A 22,349-nucleotide genomic window follows, 5' to 3' on the forward strand; every position below is an offset into this window, starting at 1 on the left:
TAATTGGACAAGAATGATACCGATGGTGAGATTGACATTTGACCCTCACTGCCACCGAGAAGAAACGCAGTGTTCAGATGAGGGAACTTCACCTGAAGGACACCAGATAGTCACACTCAAAGTTCATTTGAAGACATGTCCACAAAAAGCCTCACATTTCAAAAAGGGCTCTTACCTCCGAAACAAAGGAAAGGCTGCAGTGTAGTTTGTTGACAAGGTAAAACCTGGGACTAAAACAAGTCTGCCATCAGACCCTAAAACAAGCCTGCCATCAGAGCCTAAAACAAGTCTGCCATCAGAGCCTAAAACAAGTCTGCCATCAGAGCCTAAAACAAGTCTGCCATCAGAGCCTAAAACAAGTCTGCCATCAGAGCATAAAACAAATCTGCCATCAGAGCCTAAAACAAGTCTGCCATCAGAGCATAAAACAAATCTGCCATCAGAGCCTAAAACAAGTCTGCCATCAGAGCATAAAACAAGTCTGCCATCAGACCCTAAAACAAGTCTGCCATCAGACCCTAAAACAAGTCTGCCATCAGAGCCTAAAACAAGTCTGCCATCAGAGCATAAAACAAGTCTGCCATCAGACCATAAAACAAGTCTGCCATCAGAGCCTAAAACAAGTCTGCCATCAGAGCCTAAAACAAGTCTGCCATCAGAGCCGAAAACAAGCCTGCCATCAGAGCCTAAAACAAGCCTGACATCAGAGCCTAAAACAAGCCTGCCATCAGAGCCTAAAACAAGCCTGCCATCAGAGCATAAAACAAGTCTGCCATCAGACCCTAAAACAAGCCTGACATCAGAGCCTAAAACAAGTCTGCCATCAGAGCCTAAAACAAATCTGCCATCAGAGCCTAAAACAAGCCTGCCATCAGAGCCTAAAACAAGCCTGCCATCAGAGCCTAAAACAAGCCTGCCATCAGAGCCTAAAACAAGTCTGCCATCAGAGCCTAAAACAAGTCTGCAATCAGAGCCTAAAACAAATCTGCCATCAGACCCTAAAACAAGCCTGCCATCAGAGCCTAAAACAAATCTGCCATCAGACCCTAAAACAAGCCTGCCATCAGAGCCTAAAACAAGCCTGCCATCAGAGACTAAAACAAGCCTGCCATCAGAGCCTAAAACAAGCCTGCCATCAGAGACTAAAACAAGTCTGCGCTGCAGATTCTTCTCTTAGTAGCTTCAGCTACTCCACCTTGTCCCTCGACTCTACAGTGACCGGCAAGCCTCATTTAGGAGGGGGTGGGTGGGGGGGCTTCTTCATGAGCTTACTGTAAAGCCACTAATGTGCTGCTTCTGTGGGAAGACAGCAGGAAAATACAGCCTTGCAAATAGCAGGGGTGTGATCCGGAGGATGATTCAGCTCAAACCGTAATCTGCCATTACTGATTCGATTAATGAATCACAGCGGCGTATTTTACAATCTCACCCCTGAACGCGTCGCATGAAACATGAACAGGAAGAAAGAGGCACGAGAGGGTCAGAGTTAGAGGCGAGCTGGGTTTCTGCCGAGTTAGCGGCTCTGTAGACAAACCTTGAATCACAACGGCCACGTTTTGCGCTGCCATGTAATGAACACACACAGGGGATTGATTGTCATATAAATATGGCACACGATTAAAAATACCACGGGTTACCTGGAAATCTCAGTGTGGTGGAAAGGCACAGGTAGTGAGCGGAGACGGCCCAGATGGTGCAGACACAAACCCTCCTTCTCCCTGCTTGCCCACTGGCGCTCTTTAAACACACACACACACACACACACGCACGCACGCACACACACACACAAAGCTCTCACTGCCTGCCTGCCGTTGTTGAAGCTGCTTTCACTACAGTATGAACGCTAGCTGTTAGGTTGGTGGATTCCACGCTTAACAAACCTGCAGCAGGAAGTAGATGCAGAAAACAATTACCAAAAAAAGACCAATTTCAGGGATAAATAAGGTTGTGTTGAATGTTCTGTCCGTGCTGCATGGGTAAATCCTCATTCACGTTACCAATTACTTTGAGTTTCAATTACTAAAAGCCCTTTGATCATGATAAAGTAATGATGACATCGAGAAGCCAAATATCTTTGAAGCCCGAGTCAGTTACACATGGACACAGAGAGGGCTTCTCTGACCTATTTATTTATTTGAGTCTGCTGGTGTCATTCCTCCAAACGGTGGTCTAAAGGCCGAACCAAACCAGGACGCTGCGCGGTCTGCTGTGTATCTCTGAACCACGTTAAAACGTCCCGTTTATTCCGCAACCATAGCGGACGCCAGTGACATCTATCTTCTGTCAAACTACTTGAGAAAATAGGAATGAGTTTGACGAAATGTACGATGACTTGTGTTGTTGCTGGACCCAGACGACTACAAACACTCACCAGGAGGAGTACGGCAGCGATACAGTGCTAACAAACAGGAACCAACTGCTCACCAAAGGCGAGTTTCACCAGGACATGTTTTTGTTTCGCATAATATGACTTCTGAAATGTGCGACAACAAAGGACCGAAATCAAAAACCACTTACTCCTTAAGTACTCCCTACAGTACTCCACTTACTAACCCGTTTCAACTGCACACAAGTTATGCAAAGTGTTTGGCTGCAGCGTATTCTAACCGTACGTGCAGTAAGGCAGAGCGTCAAGTCTTGCTCTGACACAAATATTAACACTGTATTGGCAAACGTTGTAGCACTACTTGCTGACAAGTGGATGTGAACATTTCCCACTCAACCTGACAGCATCATGGTCTGGGTGGGCTGGATCTCCAGACACAGAGCTCTCACTGTATATACCGAGTATTGCAGGAGCAATGAGACTATAATCTGAAAATTCAACTGCTGCTGCTTGTATCTGCAATGCTTTCTCTAGAGTAAAGAAAAGTGTTGATTCGAGATAGAGTGGAAAAAAGTGTAAATGTCACTTGAGATAAAAACACAGTGTTTTGACCGTGGGCAGAATGTCTTCCTCGACAGGCCACTCCCTCTCTGGAAAGAACAGTCCTGCATGCTGGCTCACAACAACTCAGCAGTTTATTTATAACGTCCCACAGTTAGTGCGCTCATGAGAATATCTTTTCATGCAGGCTGCAGACACCTGTCCTAAAACGACAAAGAAAATAAAAAATGATGAGAGGGGAAAAAGGAGCTCAGCCCCTTCAAAGAGAGGAGAAAGCGCTGCACCATGAAAGCTGAGGGGTTGGAGGGGGTGAGGCGGGAGACGAGCAGGGGGTAAATGGGGAGAAGCCCTGCGTTTTCTCAGCTGGGCCAGCAGTGGGGCGAGGTGAGCTGTGGGGGGAGGGAAGGAAACGAGGGAGGGCAGAGGCAGCCTGGGTGACCTGGGCCTTTGTTGGCAGATGGTGGGAAGCGCCACCTTGGCCTCTCGCTCCGAATGCTAAGCAGCGCTGCCATTGTCTGACAAGCGCGGCAGCAGACGCATGCGCTAAGTGTTTCTCTGGCAACCAGGAACAGAATCAAACTGCCCCCCCCGCCCAGGCCCAACACACATACGCGCCTCGCCACCCTGCTTCTTTGGACCCCTGTGCATCTGAGGACTCCACAAACACTCCAACATCCTCCAAGTGGGAATTCCCATACAAGGGGGAGCCCCGGGCAGACGGCGCGTAACACGCGCCATCACTCCTGACCTCAGAGGTCCAGAGAGAGTGAGAGGTCAGACAAGTGGCAACACTCAAAACCATCTGTTTTCATACCGACATGAAGATCAAATGCAATGCGGTCGAAAACGGGGTCCAGGGACCATCATGGGAACCTTGGAAACTACACAGAGCTCACAGGACAAAGCAGACTCGTTTCCCTTTCCTGCACATTCATATTTTCTTTTTACTCCCACCTACTTTACAGATGGTTTTGTAACGCTAGAATTTTTTTTTAACTCTATATAAAAGTTAAAAACATTCAATATAATCCAATTAAATTCAAAAGTATAGCAACCTGCAAAATGACCAGCAAGTTGAAACAATACCTCTTCAACAAAACTAATATGATTACCTTCATAAAAGTAGGATTTATTACACAGCGGACTCATCGGATTGAATTAAAGGTGCATCAGTTCGATGAACCTGATGAACTGGCGCGGCATCAGTGCATTGTCAAGTGCATTTGCCTCCAACTCCCATGTAGATACAGCTGGGGATGTAATATCATACACACCTTATTGGTTATTTTAGATTGAATATAATTGTGTTCATGATATTATCACCAACTGCAGTTAAAAAGCCGGACTCACTAATCTCTTAATGCCATTTCTTTTTCCAACAATAGAAACAAGAATTGAAGTAACCAGCTTATTGTGCTATAGATGTGCCCCTGTACATTAAACATCAAACCCCTGTACATGATGTAGTTACTCCTACTTCAGTGGATCAATAGCCACAACTCCATAATGTTGAACAAAATCAGACTGCTAATGTTAGTCAATGTTGAAGCCAAGCAAGAAAAAAGGCAAATAAAACATTTAAGCCCAAGAGGCGTAATGTCTCCGAACTATAAAAGAGACAGATTTACCATTTATTATGTATTCCTAAAGAGGACATCAATTGAGTAAATGTAGAGTATGCACTTCTGTATTCAACTGGTAGGCTCTTCACCGCTGCAAATTGGTTTAGTACATTTCAAAAGCCTGCAGAGTCAATCGAGGACATGGCACAGCAAATAAAGAGACCATTATCTTCCGTGTTGCATTGCTCATCTAACTCACAAACAACCCATGAACATCACAACACACTGTTGGTTTCCTGAAGGTTTCATAGTGCCACAACCAGCTACTTACCGTCCTTTACAGATGTCACAAACACGGGGCCGCTGTGATCGTGGGTGGCAGGAAATCAGGTCGAGAGGCAACACCCCAAAGCTAAACCACAACAGAAGCTGTCAGATCACAAAAGACATCTCTCTGCCCCTGACAGGCAGGAGACGTCAACCTAATCCCCTACCTCACACAACTGCCACCATGCTGTAAATAAAACAGGCGGTGACATAACCACAGTGACTTCACTCCACCAAGAGTAGAGTGATACTGATGGATCACTGTGTTAACTCAAAGGTTAATGACTAAACTAACTATGGACTGCATTTTAATGTTTGGAGACACATTTCTGAGAACACAGGTTTACCAGCTGATAAATGATTTAACAAACTGTTCATATCAAAAACCAAATCGTCAGAAACAGTCGAGAACTGGCTAATGTGTTGCTGCTAATTGATACTCTGTCATCCTAGGAGCTCACCGGCCCTGCCACTTGCAGGCCTGTCAGGGTGCATAGTAGCGCCTCTTCAAGAGCTCAAGTCGAGTGAAATGGAAATGGTAAAAAGGGAGGTGCACTTCCATTAAACAAGGCCTTGTACAGGCCAACATAAGCCCCAGGTCATCACCCTGATATGGATGAAGCCGCACAGCTCCGAGACGTTGCATTCACTGACTTGTGCACTCGCTGGCCGCGGAGGCTCCCGTTAATTTAGATGGCTGGCACAACAACCTCCGATAGGCTAATGCACCTTGCTAGCTAACAACGGTAACTGAACAAAGCCGGTAACCCGTGAGGAAAGCCCGATAGCTTGCCGGTGATGGAGCTTTCCTGCTCAAAATAACGTCACCTCATCTGCATCCCGCCATTTTTAAATGACAGCTATATTAACTCACAAATGTGACAAGAATACGTAGCGTAGAGTGAACTCCCGTGTAACCCAACTAACATTTCCGTTAGCTTGGACAACCGGCTCGATAAGCTAACGTTAGCATACCTAGCTAGCTAATTGTCCCCTCCCCTCCCAGCTCCCTCCAAACGAAACCATCATCCCCCATCAAACCCCGGTTATTGATCGCGATTAAAACACTGTGCATTACTGTCTAACATGGGCGTAAAATGCATACAATCACAAACAATTTTCCATGTTACCCAAGTGAAAGGATACTGAGGTGGCGGTACAGGCTGAGGAGCCGTCTGGGCTCCCGGCGGCAGAGACACGGAGGTCAGGGTAGCCCGCAGTTGGCTCGACGGAGAGGGGCCACTTCCAGGTCCACTGACTGCGACAGCGGCGGGTTTGGGGACCACTTTCGGTGGCAAACTCATTGCAAAAAAAATTAACAAATAAAAACAATACCGTAATAAATACTGATACAAACGACGCCTAGCTGGCATGCATGGAGCAAGCGTAGCAGATTCTTGAAGCAGGCCCCAAATCCCTTTAACGAAGTGGGATAACGACGCTCGAATAGCAACACAAACGTCTCTTTTTTCATGGAAAGTCGCCGCTCGGATCAGCGGTGCTGTGCATGGGGACGGTGGGAGGTTTAGCCTCCCTCGTCCGTCCGGAACCTTTGCGGATCCGGCTCGGTTTCGTTTCTTTCAAAAATAAATAATCGCCGCAATCTTCAATCCCTCCTCGGCGATCTACCTTTTCTTCTCTGTACGTATGTTTTCTATCATTTTTTTTCTCACAGAGATGAGAGACTTCGCCAACATGGCGTTGTGGCCGCTTCCAGCAGTCCGGGCAGGACAGATGATTCGGCAACCTACGGATACGCTCGGTTAATCAACGGAACCTACGATCCATGCCGACAATCAGATCCAGAAACCGTGAATGGCTCACGTGCCCATAATATTTCTGAAATAAATATTTGTATATCTTTTTTAAAATTATTTTCGTAATGTCAAGTCCTCAATTTGGTTAATGACATTAAAGTCCAGAACGTAAAACATGTCATTGGTAATTGCCAACACATTGAGAAGCAACATATTCAAACAAAAATATTTAAATTACATCAAGTTGCACAAATGTTTATAATATTTTGGGTGTTTACATGGCCAAAAATCCACACCAGCTTTTTTTTAAAGTAGAATTAATGGTCTGTAATTTGCACCAGCAGCAGGACTATAACAGATTTGTGTGTTATTAGCGCCATCTATTGTTCTTCTGCCTGCTTCGCATCTGCGAGTCACCAGAGGAACGTCCCATTGACGTTACTGTAATTGGATAAGTAGTGTAACGTGAGGCAGCGGGTGGGGCTAGTCACACGTCTCTGTACAACAAAGACATGTGTGTGTATGTGGGCTCAAGTTAATAAACAAATTGAGCAGACAAAAAATGTTTTAAGACTGGTTTTACTATACAAAATAATTTGTGACAAACTCTTACTCATAAAAACAGGTATGGCACATCATAGGTTCTGGATGGAAAACATAGTTTACACTTTTGCTGTGAATGTCTTAATTCCTCTATTGTGTTTCTGTTTCGTATTGGTTTTACATTTCATAAATGAAAAGACAGCAATGGGAGGCACATATCGCATCAATATGTCTCCAACACTTAACAGTTTGACCAAATGTTACGCAAAGTGTTTCCGAAACATTGCAATGGTTCACGTACAAACGGCTGTTTGAGCATTAAAACACATTTATAAAAAAAAGAAATTGTGACCATCAATAAAATACAATAATAAAAAACAAAAGAATAAAATGGGAGCTTATCCAAGCACAGTGAAGAGTTACAGGAACAAATACAAATATTTATCACTTCATGACAAACAAGCAGTTCACAAAATTTGAGGGTGGTTCTCCCATTTTCTGTAACCATTTGCTGGGTTTCCAGTGCGCATTCATAGCTACATTTAACTTCACAAGTTGGGGCAAGCAGTTTGCTAAACCAACGATCCTTGTGGAGAAGCACTGAAGAGTGCAGCCCTCCACACAGAGCAGGCCCATTCTGTCCTGAAAGCAGTGGCAAGGCAGTAGGAGTTTCAGTGGTTCTTGCGGTGCCCGTCTGGAGAGACTTTGTCAATGCTTCCTCCCAAACGTCCATTCCCCCTCCTTCCTGATGAACAGCAACGGGCCATCACCAAAGCTCACACTTGTGTTTGGGGTTCATGGGAGCATCTGCTTTGCAGCCAAAGTGCCTTGAGAATTCCTGTGAATTGGAGATGGTGCCGATGACTCTGAATCTCGATGGACTGTGAGGATCTGTGATGACGCCCTCGTGCGAGCTTTCGGGTGTCCTGACAGAGCACCAAACCTGCAGGGACCATAACGGATGAATGGGGGGTTACTTTTAATTTAATTATGAAGACACTAACTTGTTTTCTTCCATCATCATGAAAATTTCATTTTCATCAGCATTCATTTCTTGTCATTACAGCTCTTTTAAGTGTTTTGAGGTTATGTATTTTAAAAGGGACGTGTATATTTTTGGGCTTGTTTTATTTTGATATTTATGTTAAAGTCCCCATTTCTACTTGTTCCTTGTTGTTTGAGCTTCACAGTGCAGCTTGACACGACAAGACTTCTTGTTCACGTTCATTTGCTGAAGGAGGAACGTTTCTCTCAACACGTGAGCGCATGAGCCGGATTTTCAACTAGTTTGGAGCCAAGTATGCAACTTATATGTGAAGTGTAACATGGAAACTTAAAGTGCCCAGGGACCAAACACTGACAGTTCACTTCTCAGTGAAGCAGGAGACATCTTGTGTGTTTTCAAAGAGGGCGTGTAAAAGCACATCAGCAGAGTATTTACAAGTGTCTTAAAATATGTCTGGCGTGGACCTTTAAGTAAGTCTTAGTAATGAGACAGTTTGATTAAGTAATGGAGAACGAATGAGCGGTACAGACCTGTGCAAATCCTACAAAGAACAGCTGATGGTTCGTCATTCCCAGGGCAGGTAGCGTGGCCTCCTCGCCGTTATTTTTGATCCAGTTCACATAAGCCTTCGAAGCAACAAATGATCATGTTACACACACACACACACACACACACACAGTCACTGTTTTTGCTTGTGTTAAAGTGCATAATGATGTAGACCAAGGGGAAATAGAAGGCTTCAGGTCCTCCTCTGTGTTATTGCCTCTCTGGTTCACTGTTGCTTCCATATGATTTGCTCATCTGCTTCACAGCGTATGACCTTTTACATTGCATGGAAAGAATGTGTGCGTGTGAAGAAGTAACCAGAGGCTGACAAGGCCACTCGGAACCACCTGTTGCATTTCCAGGCGTCGCCGCAAACCACACAAGCTGCTTTTTTCCAATACAAATAAATGGGTTGTGCCCCGCAACGGCCTCGAACAACAAACTAATCCGCTGGATTAACGGCAGATCTACGCAATCGTTTCCTGACCTCGCACACAATCTGACAACGTAGGAAACATGGCAGCAGTGGTCTGAATTGTTTGTCGACATCAGTGACAGATTTCGCCCCCCCCCCCCCATATTTTAACCACACACAGAAAACATCCGTCCCACCTTGTAGGCGGCCTTGAGTCCTCCGTTGTCGGCGATGTTCTCTCCCAGGGTCTGCCTCCCGTTCATGGGCTCCTGGTTGATGCTGTAATTTCCGTACTGCTCCACCATGCACTGAGTCTGCTTCTTGAAGGCCTCCACCGAAGAGTTCTTCCACCAGGGACGCAGGTTTCCATCCTTGTCGTATTCCCTCCCTTTGATACAAAGTGTGAAATATTACCGGATTCACTGCCACATCAATCCTTTTGTGTCAGAAGGATGATGCTATGCCTCTGGAATATAAGGTTTGAATGGAAAACGTTTTACCAACCTTGGTCATCAAAAGCATGAGTCAGTTCATGTCCCATTACGACTCCAATGCCACCAAAGTTGAGAGCTCTGAAAAACATTAAAGAAGATACATTTCGAAATATGTACGAGAATCATTCCTGTAAAATCCCTGATTTCTTCACATGGTTTTACTGAACGTGATGTGTATTTCTTTCTAGTCGTCTCTGAATTGTGAGCTGCACACATCTCAGATTTGTTCAGCAATTCTAATAGAATCAAATCAAACTGAATACTGAAATTAAATGAAGCAATGAAGTCCAACAAAATGGCATTTCGTATTGATTCACAAGTTATATATGCAGCACTGGAAACAGCGGCTAAATGACATTTCTGGTGGATAATGCTGGTTAGTGTTTTTGTTTTTTATACTTCAATGGTGTTTTAATACCATCTTTATTCCGCGCATCTTTTTTTGGATTTGTGAAGTAGAAGACAATGTTCCACTTGTTTCTTCTATTCTAATAAAAGCATGATTTAGTAAAGCTGAAGTGGGACCTACTTAGGCCAGGAACGACTGTAAAACGGAGCCTGAAGAATTCCTGCAGGCAGAACCATCTCATTCTTGGTTGGGTTGTAATATGCGTTCACGGTCGGAGGGGTCATGCTCCACCTGAAGAAAAAAAAAACCCACAAGGAAGACACCGTGTGAGGCTGACATCAACAGATTCAGACTATCGATGTCCTACCCGCTCTGCTGTGCCAGGCTGACTGCAGATCAAATTTTAAAAAGGCATGGGAACCCTCGTCTGTCCCCTCGACCTCAGCCTAATTAGAGACACGGATCGGTTCAGCGGAGAGAAGTTGGTTGCCTGGGAACATTTGCGGATGGCAGCAGTATTCTGCTGAGTCAGTATAATGGGAATGTGTCCCCGTCGGAGCGTGCAAGCCTCCTCTTTGGCAAGCGGGGCGGAGGAGGATGAGGGTCAACTCACTGGTTTCTGTTGGGAGTTTTCCTCAGCTGGTCCGAAGCCACTCTGGCTGAGAAGTTGTAGTAATGCATGACATTCTGGAAGTAAAGCTCCGACACCACCTCGAACTGAAAGAGAGATGAATCAGAAGCGACGGAAAAATGGAGTTCAGTGTTTTGTTTTGTGAGACATTGTGTGACAAATAAAAAGTGACCGGACATTTAATTCACTTCCACATTTACCTACATCATTGAACACTTTGTCCAGCTTTGTGCTGTTCATGATGAACTCTGGATATCCCACCATGTTGTACATTGCATCTGCCTGTGACAAGTTATCAAAAAGAATAAATAAACTGTAAAAGACACATTTTCACACCAGGTGGCAGTGCTGTGTTTGTCAGCCACTTCAACACACTTCAACACAACTCATTCAGATGTTAATGTTATCCCTGAAGCTACAGCAGGAAAACGTCCTGGGAAAGAAACACACAACATCTTTGTCCCACCTTCTCTTTGGCTGCTTTTTTTGTCTCCGAGTCCATCCAGCTCACATACTTCAGGCTGTCCTCAAACGCCCATTTAATGTCCCCGACCATATCTTCAGCCTGAAGCACAAAGGAGACAAAAGACAGTCAGAGGCGCCTCACAGTAGGAGCAGCTTTTGTGTGTGTGTGTGTCTGTGCAATGCATACAATAGTCTTGCTGTCCTCGGCAAAGGTGGCTTTGACAAACATGGCTCCCAGAGCGAAGCCCAGGGCGCTGTCCGTGTCGCTGACGCACACCTTCCAGCGTGGAGTGCAGCTCTGCAAAGTCAAGGCAACACACCAAGACATGTTAAGGAAAAACGCATCCTCACTTGTTAGAGAACATCAATCTATTTGGAATAGGATTTTCTTTCAGCGGGTCACATCGTCTTCAACCCATTTCGTCATTTCCCAGAATGAACGTAACAAACTTGCACCATTCAGCCGTGGGCTACGTGTTGTTTGAGAGAACCGTGGCGATGGCGAGACAGCAGCGAAGTCGCAGCGATTTTCCATAAAAAGTAGCGCAAGTAAGACTAACTAAGACAGTTTTGATGAGTTTGAATGAAGTATGTTTCGATAATCAGTGAGCTATAATTGCTGTTGTCTATCTGGAGTCCGGTGGCTTTGAGGAGAGCATATTAATTGTATGTTTTGTATGTTAATACATTTTAATAATTGTCCACATCCCTGTTGATTTGACCCATTATGTATTCACTTCAAGGCCCGTCACATAGCATCGCGTTAAAACTCAGCGTGTTTCTATCACCGCCGATTGGAGCCGGAGATGATAAATATCTGCAACTACTGCACTCTTTTTGTCCTGGGAATGAGTCCCGATTGTAAACTTTCCCACGGAAGACAAAAGCCAGATGTCAGTGGGGTTTTTAGTCCAGAGGGAAAGGGGCTTAAGACAGTGTTGGTGTTTCTGCTAAGAGAACACAGTCTACTTATAGACCGCTATGCCTCCTGCAAAGCCCTGCGATCGTTTGGCCAATCTCTTCCTGCTTCTTGCCCAGTGCATGCTGGGATAGGTGACCCCCCACAACTCTGAACATGTCCTGTGTGTGCAGTGGAGACCTGCACTCTCTATTGGTTGTATTCCTGCCGGAGAATTTCTAAATTTAAGAAATACATTTTTAAGACATAAATACAAAACTATAATCAGCATAGATTTAAGGTTTTTTGGGATATACACAATACATACAACTTAAACTATAACCACCACTGTCTTTAATATTTCTTGTTGGAAAAAAAAAAAAAAAAAAAAAAAGATGTAAATCCAATGAAGTCCACGGAGGACCCATTTTGTGGAAGAGTCATCTCAAAGAAAGAGAGGAAATGTCTGTGAGCTCTGAGCTCAGTGATTATGAGCCGTTATCTCTTTGTGGGCTGAGAGACACAGGGTTCCCTCTTCAGGACTGTGAGGACTCGGTTTTTGTTTTGAGTAGACAACATGTGAACAACCAGGACACCCCACATGCTAGCTACACTATAAACTGAAGAAATGCAAGCCAGTCAACCAGCAGAACACCAGAAGAGGAAGAACAGAGCGGAGTCTCATCCGAACACGTAAAGGGCCGTTTCACTTCCTGATGTTTGACTGCTGGAAGTGTCATTTACCCAATAAGACCAGATTAGCCTTTGATTGTATATGTGTGGTTATACGTTGTCCCTTTCATGAATTTGTTAAAAATGAATGTTTTAAATCGAAAACAAAACAAAAAAACCTTAGAAGAATTGTGATTTGGCTTGCAAACATAAAAGTTTGCTTTAATGACTGCAAATTTGCGTTTTTTGTGTTTTTTGTGGCCACAATTTCTAGAATCATGCTGGAAGATTTTGCATTCTGTTCATCACCGTCTTTACTTTTATTTACAAGACAGACACATAAATGCAGATAACAGGGCTGGGCGATAATTCAATACGATCATTTATTGTCTTTCAGTGGAATTAGATCATCATGAAATCATCTAATAAATAAATAAATAAATAAATATATATATATATATATATATATATATATATATATATATATATATATATATAAATTAATTGTAAGTCGTGCTTTACAACAGCAGTGTGCAGGACTTTCTTTATATATTCATTAAGATGTATTGTTCTACATCCACCAACTCTGTCTCTGGGAATAACACAGCGTAGGTAAATCAAACTGTTGTTTTAATCAGATTTCTTTTTAACTGCTGGATTCTGTTTTTCTCTACAATTTCACTTCAAACCTCTTTGTTCATTATGCTCTCAAGTTCTTAATGAAATGAGATAATAATCATATTTTCATTTGTCAAGTATGTGTGTGTCAAGCACACATCCCCATACAAAATAGGCTTTACCATGTGGCTATTTCATACAGACTATTTATTCATATCATGATTGAGATATTAAATAACCTACTGTATGTCGTGACAGAAGATTTAGGTCATATGTTCCAGCCCTAACACATAATATATATTTCCAACAACTGTGCCTCCACCGATCTTACAACAATGACTTTACATCTCAGCTCTCTCACACGACCAGCTAATTAACGGACTGCACGTAAAGAACGACCCTCCACGACTTCATCAGGTGAGAGAAAGGACAAGGACAACTGGGGATGCGTGTAGACAGACAGAGAGGAAACAAGGTTGCAGTGAGGAAATGAGGATTGTTCTGAGCAAGCAACAGCAAGTTGTAAAATGAGATGGAAAAAGAGACTCGGCTGCGCTCTCACGAAAAACAGACGCACAAAGAGACACGTTTGGGGTTTGTTGTTACAGCTTGACCCCGGTCGAAAACAAGGCCGAGGGAATAGGATCTCGGTCAGATAAGAGCCGGAGTCCCCGGAGCCGCCACACTCGGATGGTGCAACTTGCTGCCTCGTCAATGTACACTTAGACAGGACGCGTGTTAAAGTCAGAGTATCTTTGACTCCATGTTTTCTCATGCATCTGCAGTGTAGGGGCATCTAGCAGCACAGCTGCTGCTCTAGCCCCAGATATTCATCAAACAGAAACACAGTTACACGTTTCGTCTAAGGAATCAGGTTTGTCAGCAGAAATGGAGCAGATTTCTCTTTTAAAAACCTCTCACCCGAAGTAAGGAAACCAGGTTTCTCGTTTCCTTAAAGATTAAGGAAGCAGGTTGCTGACTTATGATTTACAGTTCTTTTACAGTCTTGAACGGAACGGAAAAGATCGGCTCCTCTGTTTGTGCCAATTTCCATGTTTTTCAGTAAAAAAATGAATCCTCTGTGAGTGTCACACACAAGAACAGGAGGTCAAGTGAAAAGCTCTCTGAAACAAGCTGTTTGGCTGTGAGCCATTTCCTCCGACTGTATACACTGGACTACTAAAAAGCCCCAAAAAAAGAAGACCATGATAAAAAACAGCAACATGGAAACTTGTATCCAGTTCACACACATGCTAAAAATACATTATCTGGATGAGAATGCCACAGTAGTTTTTTTTCCCTGCTTAATCCCACCTCTGTGTTGAAATCTATCCGTGTCATGCTGGATTACAGCGACTGTAAAAAGGTCAGAATTTCCTCACTCACCTTCTTCGTTCCGTACATGACCTCGAGGAAGCGCTGCTCTGCGTCCTGAAACTTTTGGTCCAAAATGGACCCCATCTTCCTCACCACCTTCATTATCATGTAGTTGTTGAGTAGGCTGGAAAAAAAAAAGAAAGAAAAGAAAGGAAATATCAAATTCACTGTTTTCTTGCCCTCGTTAATGCTGTCTGAGTATTTACTATTGTGCCTTTCAGTAGGGGGGGAGGGGGGAATCTATGCAAGTCTATGTAAACAGTGTAAACACACAAACAGACGCAGTACCATCCAGCCTGTATCATATTATGCCGTGTTCACACTACGAGCGACACAGCAAGAGGCTACGAGTCATTTTCAATGGAGGCCGCTGACACGAAGCTACAAGCTGCCGCTCGACCAGAGACGGTTCAGAAAGGAGACGGCCCACTGAGGGTCGGTTTACTTTAGAAGACTCGCGGGAAGGCCCGAGTCTCCAATGGGGGAACGGAACGTCAACACAGACTATGAACGATTCGTTTCATTCCATAGTCACCAAAGTAAATATCGGACCCATTTTTTTTTAAAAGCCACAAATCGTCTGAACATTCTGAGACTGAAATCGCATTTTTCAAACACAAAGCCCAAAAGGTTTCCCGTGCTATTTCAGGACATTGCTCGTAGTGTGAACATATTAAGCATTAAGGCTTAAAAAGTATCTGACCTTTTATTTGTTTTCGTTAGGAGCTCAGAAACTTGCTGGAGGTATTCTTTGGCATAAACAACCACCGGCTCTGACTCGTTGAGCGGCACAGGAGCAAACATTTCTGAGAGATACGGCATCCAGTCCACCGCCGGAACCAGAGTCTGCAAAGACACAGATAGAACACACACACACATCAACACACACTGAGGGACGAGCACAAAGCTGAACAGTTCCTTTACAGTCACACATCCTGAAGATTTACATTGTCACACAATGTAGCTTTTCACTTCCTTTGGTGCACGGCAGGAGCAGTCGTGACTAAAAGTATCATCCCATGTGTTGTATAATCAAAACCGGCGGCTCTCACCATCAGACCCTTGGCCTCCATCTTATTGTAGATGAGCTCTTCGTCTCTTCTCTCCTCCTGAGGGACCGTGATGTTGGCCAGGGTGGTTTCAAAGTCCACGATCTCCTCCATCAGCGTCCGAGACGTCTCCTCGGAGCCCCCCAGCAGAACCCCCAACTCCGTCAGGAAGACGAGGTATGCCGTCAGATACTGCAGAGTCCCAGTGGGCAGCAGGGTGAGGGGGGGGGGGGGGGAGACGAGGTGTGTGCATGTGCGTTAACATTTAGTTCGGAAAGTAATCCTAAACCATGCAAATACAACAGACTATGCAGAGTTTGTTTGCCCCTGAAGCTGAAATATTTCTCCTTTTAATATTCATTGACTTGCTTTGCAAACATCAGCAACTTTTACTTTTAGAGATGAGACAAGTTTAACCGCTTTAAAAGCAACTATTGGCCCAACAGTACCTTTTCATTTGCCGTTTTGTTGAGGTAGTAATCCCGTGACGGTAGCCCCAAGCTGGACTGATCCACCTAGAGTCAAAGGAAACATAAGATGACTTGAGCCTCCATTTCAACCCTCACAAACAAGCTTCTGTTCTCATCCCTGCGCTGCCAGCATGCAGGCTAAAAGTAGAAGCTTGCTGAAGATCGTATCTGTGCCATTTGTTACGCTGTCTGTCGGTGTGAACCCAAGCCCGCCAAGATAATCAGCGCATTATCCCGCTGAGGGAAGCCTGCCAACGTGGGTTGGAGGGAATATGATGTAAGAATTTAAAAAGGTGAAGAAGCACTTTCTGGTGTGTGAATATATGATTTTAGATAAACACATGCCTGTGTATATAAAAACGGCCCGATCTGCTCACCTGGATGATGTTGCTGTTGGAGTTTTTGGAGTCGGTGCTGACAAACACGGTGAAGAAAGGCGAGGTGTGATAGTTGGCAGACACCATACGCAACACTTCCTGGAAGTTGTTCTTGGCCCAGGGTCCCGTCAGGGCCCATCCTCCGATCTGGAACGGGCAGGTATAGGCAGACACTCAAGAGACTTCCCGTAGAAATGAAGGATTGAAATGATGAACGTGCCTGGTGTGTGACCGCTTTGGGCAGTGGGCATACCTGGCTGATGAGCTCCTGCAGTGGCTTAGCTCCCAACTCTTCTATCTTGGCCTCGTTCATGCAGGCATGGTAGTATCGCTGGGCCTTCTCCTCAGCCTTACTCAGGCCTTTCATCGTTGTGTTTTCTGTCCCAAAGAACAGACGGAAGATTCATTGCGTGAATGAGGCCGGTTTCCCGGAATAATTACGCCTTTGCCTGGGGTGAAGTCGGCGGAGGACACAGAGTCAAACAAGGACTCCTACCTAACAAATGCTTCATTACAAGAATGTTGCTCTCCCACAGGTTGCTGAAAGGTCCCCAGCGGGACTTGCCCTCAGGGAGGGGGTTGTTCTTCACCCAGCCCCCACAGGCAAAGTTGTAGAAGTCGTGGCAGGGGTCGACGGACCGGTCCAGGGCTCCCATGACCGCACTGGCCACAGTAACGCACGGCTCGGTCAGGCACAGGCCCGGGTGAGCTGCAGGAGAAAAGACATTTAACTCTTTATTTTTTATACATATACTTTATCGCAGGAGTTATATAAATTTGCTTACATATAATGCTGTTCATGCATATTCCTTTGATGTTGAACAAAATTAACTCTTCAAATTCCTCTTCCGAATGAATATGTTTACTTTTTTTTCTTAACTCACAGACCCTCGTCTTTTGAGGATGACTGTGGTAATCTGAAAATATGTCCCGGCAGGACATCCAAAGGTAAGCATGCTGCCGAGTTTCAGACCATCTGGAAACTATTATTCAATAAGAAGTAACAGCCAAGATAAACAGCCTGAAGGGAATATCTGTAAAGAACACCTTCATAAATACTTCGCTGAAACGCAAGGCTGGTCTTTGTGTCTGACGTGAACTATTGCCGACTGATTATCTAATTGTCTGACGAATAAGCAGTCTACCTAGATGAAGGTTCAGGGTCCTGGGTGAATTAATCTTCTTTAAAATGAAAGATTAAGTCAGTCACTTTGCCTTTGAAGTGTATTTCACTGGCCCGTAGATAAATGCCAAGGCTCCTTTTGTGTGTTGTGTGGCATATTTATCGAAGTAGAAGTAAATTAAGCGTTTAGAGAAGTGCTAGTACAGCTCGCCTCCTTAAATACTCGACTCACTACGTCTGCACACATAAGGCATGAAACGGAGACGGAGACAAAGTTACGAGCAGTGATGAGGTTAGTACCCCGAGGAGAATTCGGCCTTGTTCCCTTTATTATTTCAAAGTGTGATCTGACATGCGGCTCTGAATGGGAGGAAGCGGTATTAGGTTTCCCATGGCAGAATTGAGGAAACTAGCGCGGATGAGACGCCGCCTGGATGCGATGGTGGATCCACAAGCCCCTTTTTCCAGAATGAAGAAGCTCAAGGGAGAGATTTAGAGTTGTTTTTAGGCAACTTAGCTGAAGGTGTGGCTTTGGTTTGTCAAAAATATAATCCAGCTCCTGTAGTTTTTAGGCTGGGTCAATTTTGTTATCATTATAAACAAAAGGTAGCGGCCATTTCAGGAATAGCTTTACATTTTGGGAAACACACCTTTTTTTTTTTGCAGAGAGTTAGATGAAACCACTCGCGTGTGTACGGTAAACGTGTAGCTACAGCAAGTTAGCTTAGCTTAGCATAAAGACTCAACAGAGGGAACAGCTGGCCTGACTGTCCAAAGTAAACTAAATTCACAATTCTTGCCCGTTTATTCGCGTAGAAACAAAATGCGGCATCATGTTTTAATTAGTGAGCTTTATGGGAGCTGGTCGGTGGAGTTTGTTCCGTGTTCATCCCAAGCTAAGCTAACCAGCTAGCTTCATATTTAATAAACAGCTTTTGACAAAATAAGCAAATAGACGTCTTTCCCCAAATGTCAAACTATTCCTTTAAGCCTTTTGTTTGGGGTTTTCTATTTCAAATCCTTCGTCTTTTTGGAACGGTTGCTTTGTTTTTGATTTGACTTAACAATAAAAACACTTCCTGTGTTTTTTTTCCCCAGTGTACGTCACCATAGCACTGAGTGTAAATAGAACTTCACACTCACTCTGCTTGTAAAGGACCCCGGTAGTGATGAGAGATATGAACAGGCCCAGAGACACGACACACACTAGACACAGCAGCCTCCTCTCACTCTGCGTCCGGTCCAGCCAACACGAGGGGCCGCGGCCGTGCAGAAGAGTCACCTGCGCACACACACACACACACACACACACAACATTAACGTACTTCATTTAATCCACTGTGTCAAACAACCATTTTGAAGAGGTTTAGCGTCATAAAACACATGAACATGACTCTCAAATCAGCTTTATAAGTCACATGAACACACACACTCTTGATGGTGTTGAAGGGACGCAGTGTGGAAACTATTGCCTATAGTCAAACAGCTTCTCAGGGATTTGATGACAGGTTTGGTTTCAAAGCACAATGGCGTCTCTATCGCGACGCTTTCAAGCCTCCTACACAGAAAAGGTTAAGCATTCTTCTATTGTTCTCTCCCTAATAGTTTAACGAGGAGGAGGATATTTTTAGTTTTGCCCTCGATTGATCCTGTTGAGCCACATCTGCTTTGTTGTGGTTCACCTGTAAATAAAATGAGTCCAACAGAAGAGTCAACGAGGGACAACAGTACACAGTTAATAGGTATTCTGCTGCAAAGCTTTTGAGGAAAAGAATCCACATGAAAGAATAAATAAGTTAGAGGAACGTCCATCATTTGTGGTCATTCTTTAAAAGATCAATGACCGGTGCAGTGGACCGTTAACCAGCCCACGCTGCTCCTGCATGTTTACTACTGATTGTTGCTTTAGTCGAGGCTGCCAAGGGAGTTTATTTCCTACAGGAGTGATTCCAAAGGCCACTCGCAAATCTTCCACAGGGCGCATTCAGCACTCTGGCCGGCCTTTGAGTATCCCCTCTGTAAATAAATGCCAGATCTTGGACCTCACATACATCCTGTGGAAGTCAATTACCCCTGAAGTGTGTATATAAGGATCCGATTTACTACTATTAGCTTAGATGAGAGTTCAACAGTCAAACGTAATGTGGCCGAATCAGAGGCCAAAGCCACGGAGGGTTCTTAATCCCCGGGGCTCAGCGTGTCGGCTTGGTTTGAACCTTTACTGGGTTTGTGAGTGTAACAGAGAAAATCCCACTGCCAAGCCGGTGCACTTTAAATCTGCAGCTCATCTAAACCACATCTTACTACCCGGCAAACCACGGCAAAGTGATGATGGCAGAGCTTAGATTCAAACTTCTGGTCAAACAAAGTATGTGAGGAAGGATCTCAGCTGCAGAAGTTAATCATTCGACATTTCAGACTTTATCCTCATGAACACAACCATCACAAAGGATTGTATTAGTGTGCTTGTGGGTGCGTTTGATGTTCGCAGGTCACTTTTGTGAAAGCGGATCTTAAGGGGAATTCCTGATTCAATAAATCTTTCGATTATTGAGGTGTTGCAGTGAGACAAAATGTACATGTGTTGGCCTCCGTTCAATGTTTTTAAAGTGTGTATTGTGTCGAGTACATTAGATACAGATCTGCTGAAACGAAAGTCGGATCCCTCGTTTCCCTGATTCTGCAAAAACAAAAACTGAAAAACAACATGTAAATCAAACGGACAAAAGTTGAAAAAGGTGGTTCAATGTTGTTTTCCAACCACCTGCGATCCCAGCCAGCATGCTTTAATCACTACATGTTCAGTATTAGCGGTGAAGCAAATATACCACATTCATGAAGCATGTGTCCAGCAGGCTGGCCTCTGTAAGGTGTTATAGAGTTTACGGGCAGACAATAAATCAAGTGGTATCTGATGTTCAGACCAATGCTGAACAGATGCTGCGAAATGGTTTTCACGTTTTTCCTGAAACTGCTGTCCTCATGAGTTGAACTGGGTTTAAATTAGTAGATGTTAGTCTCCGATCAAAGCCATGTTTTTTTAAAGTTTACATTTAAGTTAAAAGGTATAATGTTTGCATGACAGCGGTGATATTTTCCACAAGGTGTGGAACCGTAAAAAGCCTGCACATTTCCTCTGTGTAACAACACAGTGCCGACAGTAAAACAAGAAGTCTGCACGTTTACCTGCATGGGTGATGATGGGTAGACGTCGTCACTGGTGGAGTCCACCAGGTCCTCCTCATCCAAAGTGGCTCTCTTGTACGTTGACATCTGAAAAGTCAAATGCAGAAAAGACTCTCTCAGTGCTTCCATGTTCCTTTTGGTCGCTCCAACGACACCTCTCACGGCCCCCATGTCGTTCAACAGACACCACCCCGCCCCCCTCCGGTGTCAAACGTCACAACACACACACAAACGTCCTCATGAAAGCTCTTGTGAGATCTCCTTGTGGCTCCTCTCTTCCTCTTTACAGTGTTGTGGTTCTTCCTGGGCAAACTTTTTTTTTTTGTTTTCTTTCCCTTGACTTCCTGCTTCCAGCCCCGTCTATCCAAACACTGTACGAGAGACGACGGGACCAGTGGAAAACAGGAAGGAGCGCTGACTTGAGCAATTTGACGTGACTGAGGCGGAGTGTGTGTTCAGGATCGTGTGACACTGTGTGTGTGTGTGTGTGTGTGTGTGTGTGTGTGTGTGTGTGTGTGTGTGTGTGTGTGTGTGTGTGAGAATTCCCCAATGTGGTTTTACTTAGATTCAGGGAGGGAGCGTCACAATTGTAGTTCACACCCAGTGTCTTTTTCTATAGGACATGATACAGACGGGGGAGGAGCCCGTAAAAAACCTCCTCCAACGACATGCTTGTAGTCGCTGCCTGTAGCAACCGTTACCTGATAGGCAGTTTAACCCCTCACCCACACGGCCACAAAACACAAACACTGCTATTAAAAGAGTTTTAAATACAAAGAGAGTAAGCGTATCCAAAAGTATTGAAAATGTGTACGATCATTTTTACAGATTTAAGGTATAGATTGTCTAATACAGGGGTGCCCACACTTTTTCGGCTTGCGAGCTACTTTTAAAATGACGAAGTCAAAATGATCTACCTACATTAAAAATGCTGAATATCTATTTATATATATATATATATATATATATATATATATATATATATATATATATATATATATATAGGCAAGGCAAGTTTATTTGTATTGTTGGGGTCTGATAAATGGCTTCAACATGTGCTGTGGACAAAGACAATCAGGCCTTCGCTTTTTCAAGCAAAGGTCTCATCCTGACTTGTAGTTTGAGGAGAGCAAAGGGATTTCACACTCAGGTGTGAATTCCCCCCCCCCAAATAACCATGGTAACCGCGGCAATCTCATTGGCCGAGAGCCAAGAGACCCCAGGACCCCTGTGGTTCGACCTCTGTTCTATAAAACTATCTGCTGCCCCCACTTCTAGGCTTTCCCCCTTCGACCTCGGTTGAGTTAGGAGGCACACAACCGCTCTCTTCGCCCGGACCCCCCCCCCCCCCCCCCCCGTCCAGGCCACAGAGAAACCAGCTTTTTCCAACTCTCCCTCCGGGGTAACAGGAGGCACACAAGGCTCTTCGCTCGGACACCCCCGTCCAGGCCACAGAAGAACCAGCTTTCCCCCCACGAGGGAGCCCCTCGAACCCTCATCAAACCCTGTCAGGTCACGAGCCATTTCGCTGGACGAAACAGCCCGCGATAACGAATCTGCATCAGCATTCGTTCAGTGCTTTCTGCTTCTTTTTATT

The 22,349-nt window shown here is 44.5% G+C and overlaps 2 protein-coding genes across 8 annotated transcripts in view; both read right to left on the bottom strand.

Moving 5' to 3' along the window:
- Nucleotides 1–6,487, bottom strand: part of eif4g3a (eukaryotic translation initiation factor 4 gamma, 3a) — a 44,154-nt gene extending 37,667 nt beyond the window's left edge. For all 7 annotated transcript variants that reach the window (XM_079265355.1, XM_079265357.1, XM_079265358.1 and 4 more), the window contains exon 1: nt 5,923–6,487. In XM_079265355.1, the coding sequence (XP_079121481.1) occupies nt 5,923–6,149 (227 nt within the window). In that variant the 5' untranslated portion in view covers nt 6,150–6,487. The remainder of the gene's footprint in view (nt 1–5,922) is intronic.
- Nucleotides 6,488–7,096: 609 nt separating this feature from the next.
- ece1 (endothelin converting enzyme 1) lies at nt 7,097–21,147 on the bottom strand. Its single transcript, XM_079296956.1, has 18 exons — nt 20,753–21,147; nt 18,710–18,848; nt 16,940–17,152; nt 16,697–16,821; nt 16,444–16,590; nt 16,046–16,111; nt 15,600–15,788; nt 15,251–15,393; nt 14,557–14,671; nt 11,170–11,280; nt 10,984–11,082; nt 10,722–10,799; nt 10,500–10,603; nt 10,067–10,177; nt 9,548–9,615; nt 9,241–9,431; nt 8,613–8,708; nt 7,097–8,019 (listed from the first exon to the last, which is right to left on the bottom strand). Exons 1-18 carry the CDS (start codon nt 20,921–20,923, stop codon nt 7,843–7,845), a joined length of 2,343 nt encoding a protein of 780 aa, XP_079153082.1. The 5' UTR covers nt 20,924–21,147; the 3' UTR covers nt 7,097–7,842.
- Between the last annotated feature and the right edge of the window lie 1,202 nt (nt 21,148–22,349).

The sequence above is a fragment of the Melanostigma gelatinosum genome, assembly GCF_949748355.1.
Source record: "Melanostigma gelatinosum genome assembly, chromosome: 3".
In the NCBI taxonomy this organism is placed as follows: Eukaryota; Metazoa; Chordata; class Actinopteri; order Perciformes; family Zoarcidae; genus Melanostigma; species Melanostigma gelatinosum.

Bases quoted from the DNA above. Each gene is read 5' to 3' on its own strand.
- ece1 (XM_079296956.1), bottom strand. From the start codon at position 20,923: ATGGGGGCCGTGAGAGGTGTCGTTGGAGCGACCAAAAGGAACATGGAA. The intron at 18,849-20,752 runs GTAAACGTGCAG...GTGTGTGCGCAG, and splicing joins ACCCATCATCACCCATGCAG to GTGACTCTTCTGCACGGCCG. The intron at 10,604-10,721 runs GTAGGTAAATGT...TCTCTCTTTCAG, and splicing joins TGGACAAAGTGTTCAATGAT to TTCGAGGTGGTGTCGGAGCT.